Source organism: Anomaloglossus baeobatrachus, chromosome 4 (genome assembly GCF_048569485.1).
Source record: "Anomaloglossus baeobatrachus isolate aAnoBae1 chromosome 4, aAnoBae1.hap1, whole genome shotgun sequence".
NCBI classification, from domain to species: domain Eukaryota; kingdom Metazoa; phylum Chordata; class Amphibia; order Anura; family Aromobatidae; genus Anomaloglossus; species Anomaloglossus baeobatrachus.
In genome coordinates, this window is record NC_134356.1 from 196,113,059 (window position 1) to 196,134,917 (window position 21,859).

The following is a 21,859-nucleotide window of genomic DNA, read 5'->3' on the forward strand; positions in this document are numbered from 1 at the left end:
AGATCCCTCAGCTGTTGAGAACAAAGAGTTTTTTTTAATAAGATGTAAATTGCTTTCTTTTACACATTTAAGAAGATAAAACAACCCCTTTAACACTTCACAGACTGCATAATTAGTATGTGTCTTGATCTCTTTGGTTAAAATAACCTTTTTTTAATAAGCCCCATGTTCTTTCTTCAGAAGCACACCACTCCCTGCCTCCTACCTTCCTGCTTGTCTGGTAACTGACACATCAGACTGGCAACTGTGAGCACTGAAGCTGGCCAGACCTAGTGGCATATGCACGTTCTTCTGGAAATAGCTTGTAAGCACTGTGCTCCCTGACTAGGAAACTGGTCACCCGTAATAGATTGCAGAGCTGCCTGGTAACCCAGGCAATGAAAGGTACACAATATAATGAAAGATCCCTCTGCTGTTGAGAAAAAAGAGGATTTTTAATAGGATATAAATGGTTTATTTTTACACTTTTACAAAGATAAAACAACCCCTTATAACACTTCACAGACTTTGCATAATTAGTATGTTCTTGATCCCTTTGTCGGGGCTAAAATGAACTCTTTTTAATAAGTCCCATGTTCTTTCTTCAGAAGCGCACCGCTCCCTGCCTCCTAACTTCCTGCTTGCCTGGTCCGGCTGTGAAGCCTATGCAACGGATGCGGTGAAAACACCGCATCCTTTGCATAAGTTTTGTTACATGCGGCCGGTCCGGTTTTTGCCGCTTGCGGCATGCTACTGAGCATGCGCAGTGGCAAAAACCGCATGCGGCGGCCGGATGCGGTTTTTACCGCATCGTGCCACATCCGGCATCCATAGGGATGCATTGGGAAAAGCGCCGCATCGGCCGGATGCGGCGCGATGCGTTTTTTTTTTGCCGGAGCAAAAAACGTTGCAGGGAACGTTCCATCCGGCCGCCGCATCGGCTAAATCTGCCGCATGCAGCAAAAACCGGACCGAACGCAAGCCCATGCGGCACAATGCGGCACTAATTAAAGTCTATGCAGGAAAAACGCAACCGGCAGCAAAAAAAAAACGGTTGCGGTTTTCCTGCAAAGTGCCGGATTGTGCCGCATTGCAAAAGCCGGAGGTGTGAAAGTAGCCTAATTGAGAGTTCAGACTGGCAGCTGTGAGCACTGAAGCTAGCCAGACCTAGTGGCATATGCAGGTTCTCCCTGTCTAGGAAACTGGTCACCTGTAATAGACTGCAGAGGTGGCTGGTAACCCAGGCAATGAACAGTATGCAATAAAATGAAAGATCCCTCTGCTGTTGAGAAAAAAAAGGATTTTTAATAAGACATAAATGGTTTATTATTACACTTTTAAAAAGATAATACATCCCCTTTATAACAGTTCACAGACTTTGCATAATTAGTATGTTCTTGATCGTTTTGTCTGGTTAAAATGAACTCTTTTTAATAAGTCCCATATTCTTTCTTCAGAAGTGCACCGCTCCCTCCCTCCAGACATGAGCAGTGATGCTGGCCAGACCTAGTGGCATTTATGGGAATAGCTTGTAAGCGCTGTCTCCTTAACTAGGAAACTGGTCACCTGTAATAGACTGCAGAGGTGGCTGGTAACCCAGGCAATGAATAGTACACAATATAATTAAAGATCCCTCTGCTGTTGAGAACAAAGAGGATTTTTAATAAGACATAAATTGCTTGTTTTTACATGTGTAAGAAGTTTAAGAAGATAAAACAACCCTTTTAGCACGCTTTTAGTATGTGACTTGATCGCTTCTTCTCTACTTTGCTCTTAAAAGATATAACAAAACAGACAAAACCTACTTTCTAACCTTTATGGCAATGTTTAAGGACTGCTGCCCAATTCTCTTGAACTTTTTTTTCTACCATACAAAAAGTTGCTTGTTCGTTGTGTTTGTTTTTTATTGGTCATAATCTGCGTACCTTACATTTAGGCTGGACTCACACGAGCGTATAACTCCCATGAGTATTGGAACGCATCACCTAGCGCGGCTGGCTTCTCTGCTGACAGGAGCGGGTCAGCTGCATGTATTTCTATGGAGCTGACAAGCTCCTGTCCGGAGAATGTGTGGCCTCACTGGGTGATGCGTTCCAATACACATGCGAGTTATATGCTCGTGTGAGAACACCCTTAGATCAAGGACTTTAGCGCGTTGAGGGATCTTACTTTTCTATTTATATGGGCACATGAGGACGTCAGTCTTCATGGTGTAAAATATGAAAGTACAAATGGTTAACTCCAGAAGGAAGTCCTTTCCTTTCCAAAATTTGGGAAACAGTTTCAAGGGACAAAATAATCTGTTTCATAGGTGAGAATGGACATCATCGCAGTAGGGCCAGAGAAATCTCAGATGACTATTAGTATTCTCCCATCGGTCATACTTTCCCTAGCGGGATTTGTGTATGGCAATGGAATTCTATTCAATATTTGTATTATCAAATAATATATTTCATAAGTGTAGTCACCTCTCTCACAATCCTTCCTACCGGTGTCACACATATGATTGTACGTACATATATAACCATTAGTTTAGTCAGAAGCTACCATAACTGGAGATGGAGGCCATAAACTTACAGAGAACATACTCTACAGCTCAGATATACAGGTTCTTAGTTGGTGTCCAATGCTATTAAACAGAAGTGTTGGAAGGGTTTTCCCTTCATCAAAACTTATCATCTATCTACAAAATAGGTTATATGTGTCTAATCACTAGAGGTCTAACTACTGAGACCCCACACTGATCTCAAGAAAATCAGCACTGTATCCCCCATTTTAATGGAGCTGTGGTCAAAGTGGCACATTGTCATTTCATTCTAGCTGAGTACACTGGTCAGTGGTCTCCATAGACTTTGAACGGAGCAGTAGTGTGCACCATTACTTAAAGGGAATCTGTCACCAGGTTTCTGCCAACAAATCTGAGAGCAGTATAATGTAGAGACAGAAACCCTGATTCCAGCGATGTGTAACTTATTGGGCTACTTAGTGTAGTTTTAACACAATCGCTGATTTATAAGAAGAAGATTATCACTAGAGGACTAGTAAACCAGCTACTAGGTAGTCAGACATATTCATGAGCTCTGTGTAACCCCGCCTCCACCACTGATTTGCAGCTTTCTGTTTACTCTTAATATGGGCATTGAAGTGGGTGGGGTTATCCAGAGCTCAGTATTCAGATAAGTGCTAGATATGCAGCTGATAAATTAGTTATTTTATTAAAACGATAGCAAACAGCTCAGTAAGTGACACATCGCTGAAATCAGGGTCTCTGCCGTTGTATTATGCTGCTCACAGATTGGGGAGCAAAAATATAGTGACAGAATCCCTTTAAACAGTGGACACAGAACCACTGTGCTCTTGAGTATAGGAAAATTCTCCTAAAATATTGTAAGATTTATGAACTGCTATACACAGCTCTCTTTCTAGTGACATAACTCTGTGAATTGCATAAAGTAAGCCATATTAAATTACAATGTCATGTACATTCCAGCATAAAAGAGCCCGGTAAATTCTGTCTCAAAAGGTATTCGATACATTATGTCACAAATTTAAAGTACCTCTCAACAGTAGATGGCAACAAATATTAGGATAATCATTATTATAATATATGTATAGGATTAAAATGATGTATCATGTTGTTTACTGATAGATCAACCTATATACACTGTATATGTATATATATATATATATATATATATATATATATATATATATACTGTATATACAGTACATACCAAAAGTTTGGACACACCTTCTCATCCCTAGAACAACTATTAAGAGGAGACTTTGTGCAGCCGGCCTTAATGGTAAAATAGCTGCTACAAAACCCCTGCTAAGGACAGGCAACAAGCAGAAGAGACTTGTTTGGGCTACAGAACACAAGGAATGGACATTAGACCAGTGGAAATCTGTGCTTTGGTCTGATGAGTCCAAATTTTACACCTTTGGATCCAACCACCGTGTCTTTGTAGAAAAGGTGAATGGATAGACTCTACATGGCTGGTTCCCACTGTGAAGCATGGAGGAGGAGGTGTGATGGTGTAGGGGTGCTTTGCTGGTGACACTGTTGGGGATTTATTCAAAACTGAAGGCATACTAAACCAGCATGGCTTCCACAGCATCTTGCAGTGGCTGTAATTGTGCTGTATTTTGCGCAATAAATATACTGCAATTGTCCTTCAGTGAAGTGCCGCTCTTCCTCCTTCCTTAAAGTATATAGTGTATATATATATATATATATATATATATATATATATATATATATATATATATATATATGTATATATATATATTTCTATATTTATATCAGGAAATAACTAGCCCCAACACTGTCACTGACTGATGATGACTTTCTGCCTATAACTGGTAGTATATATATATATATATATATATATATATATATATATATATATATATATATATATATATATATATGTAGCTCAATGAGTAAAACTGTTTTTTTTAACAAAATGACTTAATTTAGTAATTTATTCTAATGATGTGTCAGGACTTTACTCGTAGATGTAAATTGACCTTTGCACCTTTTATCCTTTTTACCTTACATTTTTGGATAGGCAGACTAAGGCTTAAGTCACACTTCAAAAATTTTGACTAGTAGAACATGGCTTAGTACCTGGTGAGAACATTCAATTATCAGAAGTATGTATTTTCTGTTTGCTAAGTATAAAGCCAAGTGAAGTACAAGTAGATCACTCTTCTTGGCTGCTCCGCCAGATGTTTAAAACTTGTACTGCTCCCATAGGCCATAAGGTCAGCATTTTGTGGAGTATTTGATATCCTCAATTTACAACTCTTAGTTCACTTAATACCCATGGACAGGAGGCAAGATTGGTGATTGGAAAACATTTATGTTACTAAGTTACTGAGATGGTCATTCACTCGTGTCACCCGAATGAGGAATGAACTGGCACACACTTCTGTAGCATAGTCAGTTGAGGGAATCATTTTGAGTCCAAAATGAAAACTGGGTCAATTCTGAATATTGTTTTTAGAAAAACAGCTATTTAAGTCCAATTCTAAACATGAACATTATGGTTCATGGAGATATGTAATACATTTTGATAATTAAATTTTAAAGGGGCTCTCCACTAGTAAGACAATCCCTTCAGATTCCACATTTTTCCCCCAAATAAAATAATAAAGACTATACTCACTTCCCATTCCGGCGCCCTTGCAGAGGTGTCCAGGCTCGCAGTGCCGTTGCTCACGTAGGGTTGTGATGTCATGCGAGCACCGCATCCACTCAGCTCTTGCTTCCTTTTTCCCACCTTCAGACCAAAAAAGTTAATCAACAGGAAGTGAGCACTGCAGTTGCACTCACTTCCTGATGATTATTCATTTGGTCTGAAGGTAGGGAGAAGGAAGCAGGAGCTGATTGGATGCGGGGCTCACATGACGTCATAACCCCATGTGAGCTCTGGCACCATGAGCCCAGACATCGCTGGAAGGGCGCCGGTACAGGAGGTGAGTATAGTCTTTATTATTTTACATGGGGCAAAAAAATGTGGAATCAGAAGGGGTTGTCCTAGTAATGGACAACCCCTTTAATAAAATTCTATTACACCTGTATCCAAGGAATCACTATCATACCAAATAAAATGACTGAGGGACTTATTTATATTTTACTATGGCCATAAAAAGATAAACGGTACCTGTCCATCAAGACAAGCTTCTTCTTCCTTGTTTGGTAAGCAAAGATTTCTTTGAAATACCACTGCATTTTATATTAAAACATGATTATCTTTAGAGAGGGAGACGTTCAGGATTTCATGCTGACCTTTATTAGGCAGCATGAACGGTGAATAGAATCCTATAATCTTAGCTTGTTTGGCTTCCTCAACCTAGGGTTCCAGTTATTAGAAAGCCTTAAAAGTCATTTTAAAAGAGAAAATGAAAACAAAAAATAAAATAATGTGGTTGCAGAAGTGTGAACACCCTCATAACATTGGGAAATTAGTTGTGTCCAGAATTAACCAATCAAATGTAAGCATTTGATAAATAGCAGTCAGAACACAACTGCCGTCATTTAAAGTGATTCTGATTAACCCTATATAAAGTTTAGCTATTCTAGTAGAATTTTCCTAGTATTTTTTTAGTTGTGTTTTACAGCAAAAGAAATAGTCCATAAAAAGCTTACAACACAGCAAAAGGATCTCAAGTTATCAGTCAGCAGAAAGGTACAAAAAAATTCTAAGGCATTAGATATACTATGGAATTTTACCATATTCAAGAAGAGGCTTACATTCGACACAACAATAGCATTACCTAAAAGTGGACATCACTAAAAAAATTGATGAAGAAAATTGCTCCAGGAAGCTGCAAAGAGGCCTACAACAACATTAAAGGAGCTGCATGTATTTCTGGCATGTACTAGATGGGTGCTGCATGTTACAGCAAGCTCCCATATTCTTCATATGTCTAGCCTTTGGAGTAGGGTGGCAAGATGAAAGCCTTTTCTTACAAAGAAAAACATCCAATCCTGGTCATATTTTGCTAAAACCTACATAAAGTCTGACAAAAGTATCTGAGAAAATGTGTTGTGGTTTTATTAGAACAAAGTTGAACTTTAATAGCCCTAATTCCAAAGGAAATATTTGGCAGGAAGCCAACACTGCACATCATCAAAAGAGCATCATACCCACTCATCTCATTAGCTGCGTGGAGGTGACCGGAGCGGCGGTGTCTTCTGCTGCTCCTGTCAGCTCCATGCAGCAGAGCTGGAAGCGACGCTGGAGTCCGTGGATTACGCCGGACATGGAGGGTTTGTCGGGGTTAATAAATTGGTAATGAGGGAATTTGTTTGTGTTTTTTATTTCTAATAAAGGATTTTTTTCGGGTGTGTGTGTTTTTTTACAGTCACTTACAGATTAATCATGGAAGGTGTCTCATAGACGCCTGACATGATTAATCTAGGACTTATTGGCAGCTATGGGCTGCCAATGACTCCTTATTACCCCGATTTGCCAACGCACCAGGGTAAATCGGGAAGAGCCAGGTACAGCCCCAGAACTGTCGCATATAATGTATGCGGCAATTCTGGGCGGCTGCTGACTGATATTGTTAGGGTGGGGGGCTCCCCATAACGTGGAGCTCCCCATCCTGAGAATACCAGCCTTCAGCCGTATGGCTTTATCTGGCTGGTATTAAAATGGGGGGGGACCGCACGCCGTTTTTTTTAATTATTTATTTATTTTTTTCAATGCACAGTATAGACACGCCCACCGGCTGCTGTGATTGGGTGCAGTGAGACAGCTGTCACTCAGCGTGGGGGGCGTGTCTGACTGCAACCAATCACAGGCGCCGGTGGGCGGGTAAAGCAGGGAATACGAGATTGATTAATGAGCGGCCGGCTTTTTAAAATTAGAAAAAGCCGCCGAAGCAGTGTGAACGCCGTGCAGCGCCGGTGATCGGGGAACGGTGAGTATGAGAGAGGGGGGGACACTTCAGTCACTCGGGGGATTAGCGGTCACCGGTGAATCCTTCACAGGTGACCGCTAATCAGTACACGGCACACAGACAGAGCCGCGGCATGAGAATGAAGTCGGGTGAAGTTCACCCGAGTTCATTCTCATCCCGCTACTCTGTCTTCCGACATGTAGTAACGACATTTTGCATCACACACGTACATTTCACACGGACAACACATACACATGTCAGTTATTTCACTCACGCACACACGGACATTCCACACGCACATACGGCTAGCATACGGGATACACACGCAGGCCACACATACCATAAAAACGGACCTAGAAAACGGAAAACGGACCCGAAAAACGGCCCGTTTTACACGGACGTGGTTTTCACGGATGTGTGGCGGAGCCCTAAATGAAATGGCTCAACCAGAGCTCAGACCTGAAACCAACTGAAAATCTGTGGGTAACCTAAAGAGGACTATACGCAGGAGATCATGCCCTGATGCTTCAGCGAGGATGAGTGGGTAAAGATTGCCAGGTCTAGATGTACCATGCTGATAAATTCCTACCCAAAACGACTGAAAGCTGTCATAAATTCAAAGTGTACTTCAACAAAGTTTAAGGGTGTGAATACTTATGCAACTACATTATTTTAGTTTTTTATTTTTCTATTTCTAACTGAAAAGATTTCACATTTTTTAATTGAATTAGGCAAATTATGGGTGACTTTAAGGGTGAAAAAGTTATTCAATTATTCTAGTTTGTGTGATTTTATTTACATGAGAAAAAAAACAGGCATTTTAACAGGGATATGTAGACTTTTTATATCCACTGTGCACAGTTTGATTCACACCTGACAATATTATAAATAAGCAGAAGTATACACAGCCAGGCCCCAACACTGCTGTTCTAATCATCAATTAAGAGAAGTGCTTCCAAGAATTACATTCCAGTTATAGCACATGCCACACATCAGGAAAATCTGAGCTGGTATCATAATCTGTATTTTGGAAATTGATAGAGAACATAAAGCTCTGTCTCAGCGCGTCATGGTGGAGCCTCACTTTATATTTCACGGCATATTGGAGCTCATTCTCTCCGATTTGTACAGTCGTCTGAATGCACCCTACGCTGTATCGATCACATGAGCCTGCAAACACGTCTTCAATAATACAACATCTGATGTTCACCATCATTGTAATAGTGAGCCAGTTGGACAGAGAGTAGAATATGAGAACGTAAATGTGTCTCATGTTACTCTAGGCTTTCAATGGCCGAGGAATTTAATGTCACAAGCCCCAAAAGTAGAAATTGTTTTATAGCTATACAAATATGGGAACAAAGGTAATGATAATAGCCATTATTTAGAGGTAATTAGTTAATTAGTAGCAGTATACTTTGCAAACAGTTAAAAAAAATATGCAAATATGACAGTATATAAACAGAAAAAAAAGTATACCACACAATGAGACAAAGAGATTCTGATCTGATAAAATACAGTCACAGACTATATAACTAGTATATCCACAGCTTCATAAATGACACCTTCTCTGGTTGTAAACGTTATCTTCTCCTTTCAATTCTTGACCAAACGGTATGATATCTTCTGACAACCACAGAGTTCCTTGCCGACATCTTTGGATCCTCATTACTGTTGCCATCATTACTTCCTATAGTAACACAAGAGCTTATTCTTTAATTCTGCCATCATTACTGTGCTTGCTGTTGCCCCATGTATCCCTTATCCCCAAAATCCCGGGCTTAAAATTAATTCAGACCCCAAAATGAATGAGATCCCACACAGTCTGAAGAAACTCAGGCCTCAGACCAAATCATAAAATGTATCCAGACCATAACTATGCCCATCCTCTGCATGTCACATTTCTCATGTACAGCTCTCCATGGCTGCCTTCTCTCACAACGACTGGTCTCCATTCCCAATCCATAGTGCAAGTGATCGATGCAAAATGTAATGTGAAAGTCGCCTAAAGGCTGCTTTACATGGTACGACTGATTGTGCGATTTCACAATCGATCGTACCCGCCCCTGTCCTTTTTGCGTCACGGGCAAATCGCTGCCCATGGCGCACAAAGTCAGTAACCCCCGTCACACATACTTACCTCTCGTGCGACCACGCTGTGGGTGGCGAACGTCCACTTCCTGGAGTGGGAGGGACGTTCGGCGTCACAGCGACGTCACACGGCCGCCGGCCAATAGAAGCGGAGGGGCGGAGATGAGCAGGATGTAAACATCCCGCCCACCTCCTTCCTTCCACATAGAGCTGGCGGCTGACGCGGGAGGCAGGTACGCGATGTTCATCGCTCCCGCGGTTTCACACGGAGCGATGTGTGTTGCCACGGGAACGATGAACAACCGGCGCCCGGTTTCAGAACAGATATTATGGAACCTAGTGACCAGTACATGACTCACGATTTGTGAGTGATACTGCGTCGCTAGGAGGTGTCACACAGGCCGGCATCGCCAGCGATTCCGGATGTGCGTCACAAAAACTGTGACCCCGACGATCTATCGCACGATAGATTGTCTGGTGTAAAGCAGCCTTAAGTCTTCATAACAAAATTATTCACATATGGTTAAATATTTGAGCAAACAAAAGTAATTGTATGAATTATGGTGTACTTTCACTGATTGGCTCTATTAAACAAAATATCATTACAACTGTCAGATAACACTCAACATGCAAACTCCACTCTCTCCACCACTACCTACCATTTCCATTGGGTACTCCAGCTTCCTCCCCACACTGGAAATAAATACTGAAAAGGAAGTTTGTGAGTCCCAGTGGGGACAATGATAGTAATTAGTGATGACTGAGCACAAAAGTGCTCAGGTGCTCAGTACACAAGCATGTCGGATGCTCAAAAATGCTCAACTCAACTACCCAACACAATAGGAGTCAGCAGGTGAGTCGAGCATATTTTTCCCGGTTACCTACCCTGACACAGCCCTTGGCCACCACAGTTGTCATCATCCACAGACAGCAGACATTGAAACCTCCATTCCATCTTCCCAGCCATTGTAGTCCCTATCATTCGGATGCAGATGGCATCATCCAGCAACTTCCGTTCCATATAGAGTGTTCAAATAATTCCCCCCCAGCCAAAGTAGCTGTGCGGTTAGTTTCTCTCGAGTTCCCGTTACAGAAAAGAGAGAGATTTACTTTCCAGAAAGGGGACTCAAATGTACTGACCGCACAGTCACTTTGACTGGGGGAACATTTGGACGGCACACATGGATGGGAACTTGTTGGGCAATGCCAGCTGCACCCTCATGATAGGGTATGCGGTGGCCAGGAAGACGAAACAGAGGTTGCCTGGTGATGTCTACTGCCTTTGGATGATAAGGTCTGGTGGCCAGGGGTCGTGTCAGGACAGGTAACAGGACAATGAGTCTATCATTTAGCTCAAGCACCCGTGGTTCTCGATTGAGAATTCTGAGCATCCGATGCTCGATCAAGTAGAGAGCAGTGCCAAGCACACTCACTCATCGCTAATAATAATGTCTGTAAAACGCTGTAGAATATAATGGTGAAAGTGAATATAATAAATAAAATATGTAGGGATTTTTTAAAGTTACTTTCCTTGGGGCCTCATGAGTCATTACCATTATTTGTGCCACATTTATCAGTGCCGCATAAAGTTTGAAAAATTTTGCACATCTTAAGATAACAAACTGCTGTCTAGAAATATTGTTCCAACTGTCCAAACACCTACTGAAGAAGACAGTTTTAAAGTTGAAATTCTTAAATCTAGCTAAAACCTCATTTGTAAAGTTAACCATGCCTACATTCGAAAAGGCAGAAACTGGCAAAAAGTTGGATAATTTTGCTCACAATTTTGCTAAAATGAGCAAGATTTAGACACCATAAAAATGGTGTAAAAATCCTCATGCATGTGCCCTATTTGTCTTCATTTGTATAACTCACTTTACTCTATGCAAATCAAAAATGGAAGGGTACTTCAAAACGTCAATCAAAAGTAGAGTATTTTAAAATCCAATATAACCCACTTTATTCAAATGTTATAATTATTCATAACTGTTTTTATCATTTTGTTTTTATATGGTTTCAGCTGAAATTCAACATTGTTTAGTCAATGCTGGAGATGTTGGATGTGGTGTCTTTGAATGCTTTGAGAACAATTCCTGTGAGATTCGAGGTCTACATGAAATCTGCATGACCTTTTTACACAATGCTGGTAGATTTGATGCACAGGTAATGTAAAACATATATTAAACTACTCGTGATTTGAAATTTCATTATCTCATTCCCTGATGTTTGTATAATTTCTTACAAAATATAAAGATTCTTTAGAGCAGTTTGATTAATGGTATTTGTTTTCTACTCTTGTTCCAGCAGTACATACAGCACACTAGCTACCATATATTCTGTACGTTCTGATAGAACTGTTGGAGCCAACTCCGATAGGTGCCATCCTCTTTACCTTAATCTAGAAAGAGCATGTAAAACTGAAGAAATTACGGTAGATAAAACACATTGGTATACATAAAATGTCTAGAAATGAGATGGAACACATTAGTATACATGCAATGTGTTTAAAATATTTTTATAGGATAATTTGAACAAAAGGGTATATACAATACAATACAGTACAATACGGTACATTACCATTAATAACAATTAAAAGCTTGCCATAACCTAGTTACTTACTCATATTGTACATAAACATTTAACACATAGGAATCTGAAACATAAGGGAGGAGAGGAAGGGAAAGAAAAAGGTAGGGAAGGAAATCTTTATTAGGGAACAGAAAGGAGAGAGAAATCCCTTAAAAAGGGAAAGATGACAAGCTTCTAAACATCTACAATTACATTATAATTCAGTGCTTGGATAAGTCACGCTAAATATTAATGCGTAGAGTAAGTAGCGGAGGATTATGAAAAGTCTTGAATATAACTTGCTAAAGGTAGAGTATGGTATTATATTTTCCTTGAAGAAAGGTCAACAGCTAGAAGGGGATAAAAAGTCAGGTTAGTAATACATATCAAGCAATATTTAATTCACGATGTTTATGTCGCGGGCAGCGGGGCGCTGCGCTCACCACGTTCGGGTCTGGCACTGCTGCTGCTGCTCAAGCGGTGGGCCGGATCCGGGGACTCGAGCTGCGCTCCTCGCCCGTGAGTGAAAGGGGTGGTTTGTTGGGGTTTGGGATGTCGGTTTGTGAAGCCACCCACGGTGTGTGGTGAGGTTGGGGCACCACCGCTGCTCTGTATGGGGATCCCGGGAGCGATGACAGGGAGCAGCTGAGATGTTTCTCTCCCCTCCGTGGGTAGGGGGATTTTGGTAGTCCCGGGGCCCGGAGTTGTTGTCTGGTTGGTGGATTGCGGGGCCTGGCCAGGTGCAGGGTCGCGGGGCAGCGCAGTGCCAGACGGCACGGTGGTACTTACTCAGCCAGTAACGCACACAGAGCCTCTGGTAAAACAAACGGCTGGATGGACAAGTCCCACAGACAGCTGCGACGGTCACTCCCGGTAGGTTGGCAGTAACTGTCTCTCCCTGCACCAGTATTATGTTCTCGGCCCCTTAAACCTCAACTCTGGGGGGAAAGAGTCTGGCCTTTAGGTGAAACAAACAGTTCCTGAATTAAGGGCCTTAGTCCACCATAAAGGCCAGAATCACACTTGCTAGTGCATCGCGTGTAACTCGCGTGAGTCTCTCATGGTAGAACCCGGCATGGCCGCACACTATGCATACAGGAGCGTCTGAGCTGCATAGAGATACATGCAACCGACTCGCTCCTGTCAGGAGAGTGTGCGGCCATGCCGGGTTCTACCATGAGAGACTCACGCGAGTTACACGCGAGGCACTAGGAAGTGTGATTCTGGCCTAAATGAAGAAGTACTAAAGAATGTTCCAAGAAAAGAGTAGTAGTTCCAAAGTATAAAGTTAGTGGTGGAGTATCCATTGTAATCCCACGGTAGCCTTATAAATGGTAGATCCAGTAGGGCTGAAAGATTTAGTATTCTTTTGAGTTAAAAACTCCTAAGATCAAGATCCATATTTTCAGACTACAACTGATTAGAGACCATGTAAAAATAATTCTTAATCAAGTGGAGTAGATATGATGACCTATACATGCAATGGGTGCACATTCACATATATAACCGAATAACATGTGGTACTTAGTTGACACTATTTTGATCAAAATAGCATAAAAGCCATCCTACCCCTACAAGGTGTACCCAATCAAGATGAATCCTAACTCTTGTAGTTCATCTTATACATGTCAGCAGGCCTCTAAATAGATGGGGGCACAGCAGGACCCAAGCCTGAGTGTATAAACACCTGCCCATGGAAAGTTATATAGTTTAAATGCACAACCCAAAAAGGAGCGTCACATCCCTATATGCACAAAGTACAAAAAACTAAAGCAAAACCAAACAAATGAGCTTTAACACATGTTATTATAAGTGATTAAACTAGTGCTACCTAAATATCCTGTGTTATTTACATGTACATTTAGTAATTACTTGTTTATAAAAAGAAAAAGTTTGGTACACTAATTTTTATCATTCATAAGAGTAGGATTTCCACAAAGGTCCGAAACGTGGGAAAAACCTTAGTCTTGGGATACAAAACCAAGCAAATGCATTCTGGAAACTGTTCTGATCATTGCTAAAAGTTCCCTCTTTCTATGTACGCCACTGCCATGTGATCATGATAATAACTGCTAACTGAAACAAAGGATTAATTATAGGGTATGCATATAATCAGTGGTATAACTAGAGTCCAATGAACCCTGGTGCAAAGTTTGGGACTGCCCCCTCGCATGTTGGTCAGATGTATAGGCCATTGTAGCATTGTAAATCCTTTAACCCCTTCACGACCGGACGATTTTTCGCTTTCCGTTTTTTTTTTTCGCCATTCTTTTTCTAAGAGACGTAACTTTTTTATTTTTCAGTCAATATGGTCATGTGAGGGCTCAGTTTTTGCGGAACGAGCTGTACTTTTCAATGAAACCATAGGTTTTACCATATAGTGTACTGGAAAATGGCAAAAAAATTCCAAATGCAGAAAAATTGCAAAAAAGTGCGATAGCACTATTGTTTTTGAGATATTTTATTTACTGTGTTCACTGTATGGTAAAACTGATGTATGGGTGTGATGCCTCAGGTCAGTGCGAGTTCGTAGACACCAAACATGTATAGGTTTACTTTTATATAAGGGGTTAAAAAAAAATCGGACGTTTGTGTGAAAAAAGTGGCGCACGTTTTACGCCATATTCCGTGACCCGTAGCGTTCTCATTTTTTGGGATCTATGGCTCAGTGATGGCTTATTTTTTGCGACTCGAGCTGACGTTTTTAACGGTACCATTTTTGCGCAGATGCTACGTTTTGATCGCCTGTTATTGCATTTTGCGCAAAAGTTGTGGCTACAAAAAAACGTCATTTTGGTGTTTGGAGTTTTTTTGCCCCTATGCCGTTTACTGATCAGATTAATTGATTTTATATTTTGATAGATTGGGCGTTTCTGAACGCGGTGATACCAAATGTGTGTATATTTTTTATTTTTTTAACCCTTTAATTTTCAATGGGGCGAAAGGGGGGTGATTTGAACTTTTATGTTTTTTTGTTTTTTTTAAATTTTTTAAAACTTTTTTTTTTATTTTACTAGTCCCCCTAGGGGGCTATTGCGATCAGTAATCCGATCGCTCTGCACTATCTGCTGATCACAGCTACACAGCTGTAAACAGCAGATACGTGCACTTTCTGCTTCCCTAGCCTCCGTGGAAAGCGAAAGTGAAAGTAGTTCATGTCTAGCACAGGAGTCATCACATGACCCTGTGCTACCATGACAACCATCGGAAGTCACGTGATCATGTCACGTGACTTCCGGTATCGGGCGGTAAGTAAAACTTTACCGCGATCGCGTTTATAATGGCGCTGTCACAATTTGACAGCGCCATTACAGGGGTTAAACGGCACAAGCAGATAACGATTCTGCTCGTGCCTAGCAGGCACACATCTCAGCTGTGAAAATCAGCTGAGATGTGCGCCGATCGCAGCATGCTGCTGCCAGGAGACCGCGGGCAGTAACGTTATGACCGCTAGGATGTAATTTTACGGCCCGCGGTCGTTAAGGGGTTAAACACATATTAGTTGCCCATTCCCCCTCTTCATTCATTATATAATAATATCCACCACCCTGTACTAAAGTCGCCCTTCATGAGTCATTTCCTGGTAAATTTGTCCCCCATTCTGGTATATATGTCTCTCTTCCTGGTATATTTGTCCCCATTCTCGTATATATGTCCCCCATCCAAGTATATTTTTCCTCATCCTGGTATATATATCCCCAACCTGCTATATAGGTCCTCCATTCATATACACATATATATATATATATATATATATATATATATATATATATATATATATATATATATATATATATATATATATATATATGTCCCCCATCTTAGTGTATCAGTCTCCTAACCTGGTATATATGTCCCCATCTTATGCCCAATCCTGGTAAATATGTCCCTGTCCTGGTATATATTATTATTATTATTATTAATAATAATTATTATTATTATTAATATAGCACCATTTATTCCATGGCGCTTTACATTTGAAAAGGGGATTAGCAACAACCAAGACAGTCACAGCAGACTTAGATAGAGTAAGAGGCAACAACTTCAGAAGCATAATAAAACAACAAGAAAAAAGAAGTCTTTGGATTTGCCTCATATTACATCATATCCCATGGCCCAGGAACCACCAACACCAAGGCACTTTGCACATAAAAAACTTTAATTGATTGGGTCAGGCATATAAATATTACATGGGATATAGAACATTATAGCGAGTAAAGAGGTTAAATGACACATGAGAGCGAGCAAGAAATCCCCATGTAGAGCTGCATTTACGTATTGGGACTGCTCCCCATGTGAGTCTGCATGTGAGTGTTACAATTGGTGGATTCCCCGCCGGGTTATGTGCTTGGGTTATGTGCCTATGGTTCCCTACTAAGCAATATTTTGTCTTTACCATGAACTTGTAAAACGGCACTTACACTGGCCCTGCTGGGAGTATACCTTTGTGTTTACCTTATTAGATCCATGCAGCTCTACATGGGGATTTCTTGCTCGCTCTCATGTGTCATTTAACCTCTTTACTCGCTATAATGTTCTATATCCCATGTAATATTTATATGCCTGACCCAATCAATTAAAGTTTTTTATGTGCAAAGTGCCTTGGTGTTGGTGGTTCCTGGGCCATGGGATATGATGTAATATGAGGCAAATCCAAAGACTTCTTTTTTCTTGTTGTTACATTTGAAAAGGGGTATACATAATAAAAACAAGTACAATAATTTTGAACAATACAAGGCACAGACTGGTACATGAGGAGAGAGGACCCTCCTCGTCCCCCATCCTGGTATATATATATCCATATATATATATATATATATATATATATATATATATATATATATATATATATATATATATATATATATATCCTGGTATATGTCTCCTATCCTGGTATGTATGTTCCCAACCTGGGGCATCCTGGTATGTCTCCATCCTGGTATATATGTCAGCCCGCCTGAGCCTATGTGTATATATATACACATATATATATATATATATATACTGTATATATATGCCCTCATTCCGGTCACTATGGGTAAATATGTCCTCATCCTGTATGTATGTCCCCATTATGGGCCCATCCTGATATGTATGCCCCCCATCCTGGTACTGGTATATATGTCCCCATCCTGGTGTATATTTCCTCACCTTGGGTTCCATCCTGGTATATATGTCCTCAATCTGGTCCCCCATTCTGGTATATATGTCCTCATCCTTGACCAATCCTGGCATGTATGTGCCGATCCTAGGCTCATCCTAGTTTGTATGTCCCCATCGTGGGCCCATCCTGGTATATATGGCACCATCCTGGGTCCATACTGGTATATATGTCCACATCTTAGCATACAGTATATGTCCCAATCCTGGTATGGTCCCCCATCTTGAGCTCATCCTGGTATATACAGTGCCTTGCAAAAGTATTCAGCCCCCTTGAATTTTTCAACCTTTTCCCACATTTCAGGCTTCAAACATAAAAATAAAAATTGTAATGTTATGGTTAAGAATCAACAACAAGTTGGATACAATTGTGAAGTTGAAAAAAATGTATTGCTTATTTTAAACTTTTCTAAAAAAGAATAAACTGAAAATTGGGGCGTGCAATATTATTTGCCCCCTTTACTTTCAGTGCAGCAAACTCACTCTAGACGTTCATTGAGGATCTCTGAATGATTAAATGTTGTCCTAAATAACTGATAATTATAAATATAAGCCACCTGTGTGTAATTAAGCCTCCGTATCAATGCACCTGCTCTGTGATAGTCTCAGTGTTCTGTTTAAAGCACAGATAGCATCATGAAGACCAAGGAACACAACAGGCAGGTCCATGATACTGTTGTGGAGAAGTTTAAAGCTGGATTTGGTTACAAAAAGATTACCACAACTTTAAACATCCCAAGAAGCATGCGATCATATTGAAATGGAAGGAGTATCATACCAAGGCAAATCTACCAAGACCTGGCCGTCCCTCACAAATTTCATCTCAAACAAGGAGAAGACTGAGCAGAGATGGAGCCAAGAGGCCCATGATCACTCTTGATGAACTACAGAGATCTACAGCTGAGGTGGGAGAGTCTGTCCATAGGACAACAATCAGTCGTACACTGCACAAATCTGGCCTTTATGGAAGAGAGGCAAGAAGAAAGCCATTTCTCAAAGATATCCATAAAAAGTGTTGTTTAACGTTTGCCACAAGCCACCTGGGAGACACACCAAACATGTGGAAGCAGGTGCTCTGGTCAGATGAAACCAAAATCGAACTTTTTGGGCACAATGCCAAATGATATGTTTGGCATAAAAGCAAGACAGCTCATCACCCTGAACACACCATCCCCACTGTCAAACATGGTGGTGGCAGCATCATGGTTTGGGCCTGCTTTTCTTCAGCAGGGACAGGGTAGATGGTTAAAATTGATGGGAAGATCGATGGAGCCAAATACAGGACCATTCTTGAAGAAAACCTGTTGGAATCTGCAAAAGACCTGAGACTGGGACGGAGATTTGTCTTTCAACAAGACAATAATCCAAAACATAAAGCAAAATCTACAATGAAATGGTTCACAAATAAACGTGTCCAATTGTTAGAATGGCCAAGTCAAAGTCCAGACCTGAATCCAATCGAGAATCTGTGGAAAGAGCTGAAAACTGCTGTTCACAAATGCCTCCATCCAACCTCACTCAGCTCCAGCTATTTCCAAAGGAAGAATGGGCAAGAATTTCAGTCTCTCAATTTTAAAAATTGATAGAGACATACCCCAAGCGACTTGCAGCTGTAATCGCAACAAAAGGTGACGCTACAAAGTATTAACTTAAAGGGGCCGAATAATATTGCACGCTCCAATTTTCAGTTTATTATTTTTTATAAAAGTTTGAAATAAGCAATACATTTCGTTCAGCTTCACAATTGTGTCCCACTTGTTGTTGATTCTTCATCATAACATTAACATTTTTATCTTTATGTTTGAAGCCTGAAATGTCGGAAAAGGTTGAAAAATTCAAAGGGGCCAAATACTTTCGCAAGGCACTGTATGTCTTTATTCTGGGCTCCTTCCTGCTATATACATCACCTGTTCTGTTTCTAAAGCATAACAAAACCTTTTCTCACCTCCGTCCACTCCCGAGTCGCACTGCATCACGACCTCTGTGACTGTGATCGTTACATCGTTGTATGTAATCTATGACACCCAATGAAATTGAGTTTAAACCTAACCATGCAGATATTTCTTATATTTTTTGTATTTACAATTGTAAAATTGAAATATGTATTTCAGGGAAAATCATTTATCAAAGATGCCCTTAAATGCAAAGCTCATGGCCTAAGACATAAATTCAGCTGTATCAGTCGTAAGTGTCCTGCCATTAAAGAGATGGTCTACCAGCTCCAAAAAGAATGCTATGCCAAGCATGACCTCTGCTCTGCTGCCAAGGAAAATGTCCAAGTGATTGTGGAGATGATTCACTTCAAAGACCTTCTGTTACATGAGTAAGTGATGATGGTCAGGAAGCGTCGCAGATTTGCCAGGGGCATTTTATGTCCATTAGTTCAGGAATTCCTTCTTGTAAAGTTTTTAGCTAGTAGCATAAAACTGACATTTGAAATACAAGTCATATGCAAGGCTGACATTTTTATTAATGATTGTTGAATAGTCATGAATTTGGGCTGGGTTTTTTGTTATGAAACTAAGAAACCTGAAAACCATCACACATCATTTGATGAACATATTATATTACCAGGATTATTTTTATTACTATTACTCCAACACATAGTTCAAAACTATACCTATAATGTGTGTAATATTTGGTTAACTGCTATCTGGTACAGGAGCCATTATTTGGGGCACTTCTTTGTGGGTAATTTGTATTTGCTCTCATTTCTACAAAGCAGAAATCCATGGATGTTCTTATAGGCAAGGTCCATACATATCAGATCAAAGTCGTCCAAGCCCACCAGTTTTGTCATAATTTCCCCTTTCCAAATCAAAATATTCATCTTAAGGCCGCTTTACACGCTGCGACATCGCTCAAGCGAACTCGTTGGGGTCACGGAATTTGTGACGCACATCTGGTCGCTTTAGCGATGCCGTTGCATGTTACACCTTTGAGCGATTTTGCATCGTTGCAAAAACATGTAAAATCGCTCATCGGTGACATGGGGGTCCATTCTCGAATATCGTTGCTGCAGCAGTAACGAACTTGTTCCTCGTTCCTGCGGTAGCACACATCGGTACGTGTGACACCGCAGGAACGAGGAACCTCTCCTTACCTGCCTTCCGCCCGCAATGCGGAAGGAATGAGGTGGGTGGGATGTTCGTCCCGCTAATCTCCGCCCCTCCGCTTCTATTAGGCGGCGGTTCAGTGACGCAGCTGTGATGTCGCTGTGACGCTGAACCAACCGCCCCCTTAGAAAGGAGGCGTTTCGCCGATCACAGCGGCGTCGCAGGGCAGGTAAGTGCGTGTGACAGGTCTGGGTGATGTTGTGCGCCACGGGCAGCGATTTGCCCATGTCGCACAGCCGATGGGGGCGGGTACCCATGCTAGCGACATCGGTCACAATGTGGCAGCGTGTAAGGCGGCCTTTAGTCTTATGTATAAGATGTTAAACACACATTGTCAGTATGTAAGCCCCCACAATAGGCATTACTATATCACCTTGCCTATGCCATGAGCTTGGACGCGAAATATCAAAGAAAGTATTCATCTTCCTAGACTTACTACATCTGTCCCATGATTATGCTCTTGCTATTTAAATTTATTTAAACAGGATATTTGTGAACTTTGAGCTAGACGTCTTAAACTGAATCTGTCAGCAGGTTTTTGCTAACTCATCTGAGAGCAGCATAATGTAAGCAAAGAGACCCTGAATCCAATGATGTGTCACTTAGATTACTGGCTGCAGCCGTTCAGACACAATCAGAATTTGTAGATTTAGCCATGTAGCAGAGCTGAGAGGGCTGTCCCCGCCCACACCAAGCTCTGAATAGAGATTTTACATTGACAGTGAAGGGGCGTGTCGGACTGCCCTGCCCGTGACATTGTAGTCCAGCAATGATAATCATTAGGTGATAAAGCCTTTAGTTTAAGTAACCAACAGCACATACCCTGATAAAAAGGCACAGTTAATTTTTTAACCCTTACAGCATGCTGTGATCAAATTACATAGCAAAAACCTGCTGACAGATTTCCTTTAAAGACAAAATCCATGTGGTGCCATTGGAACACTTTAAAGGGAACCAATCACAAATAAATTGCTATGCCACCTAGCAACTTCATGTTATAGAACAAGCATGATGTGAGTGGGTTTTATGTAAAAAAATCAGTATAATTACTTAACAGCTAAAATGTCTTGGAGGATGAGCATGTATATAAAGATGGCTGTCAGTCGCAGATAAGGTCGTCTATTGGACTCCTAAGGGGTACTTTGCACACTGCGACATCGCAGGCCGATGCTGCGATGCCGAGCGCGATAGTCCCCGCCCCCGTCGCAGCAGCGATTTCCTTGTGATAGCTGCCGTAGCGAACATTATCGCTACGGCAGCTTCACATGGACTCACCTGTCCTGCGACCGTCGCTCTGGCCGGCGACCCGCCTCCTTGTTAAGGGGGGCGGGTTGTGCGACATCATAGCGACGTCACACGTCAGGCGGCCAATCAGAGCGGAGGGGCGGAGATGAGTGGGATGTAAACATCCCGCCCACCTCCTTCCTTCCGCATATCCTACGGAAGCCGCAGTGACGCCGGTAGATGTTCCTCGCTCCTGCGGCTTCACACACAGCGATGTGTGCTGCCGCAGTAGCGAGGAACAACAT

At 41.3% G+C, this 21,859-nt stretch overlaps 1 protein-coding gene across 1 annotated transcript in view; it reads left to right on the top strand.

Moving 5' to 3' along the window:
* STC2 (stanniocalcin 2) overlaps window positions 1–21,859 on the top strand; it is a 31,082-nt gene that overhangs the window by 3,534 nt on the left and 5,689 nt on the right. Inside the window, exons 2-3 of the mRNA XM_075344615.1 lie at window positions 11,507–11,649; window positions 19,326–19,537. Coding sequence (XP_075200730.1) covers window positions 11,507–11,649; window positions 19,326–19,537 — 355 coding nt within the window. The remainder of the gene's footprint in view (window positions 1–11,506; window positions 11,650–19,325; window positions 19,538–21,859) is intronic.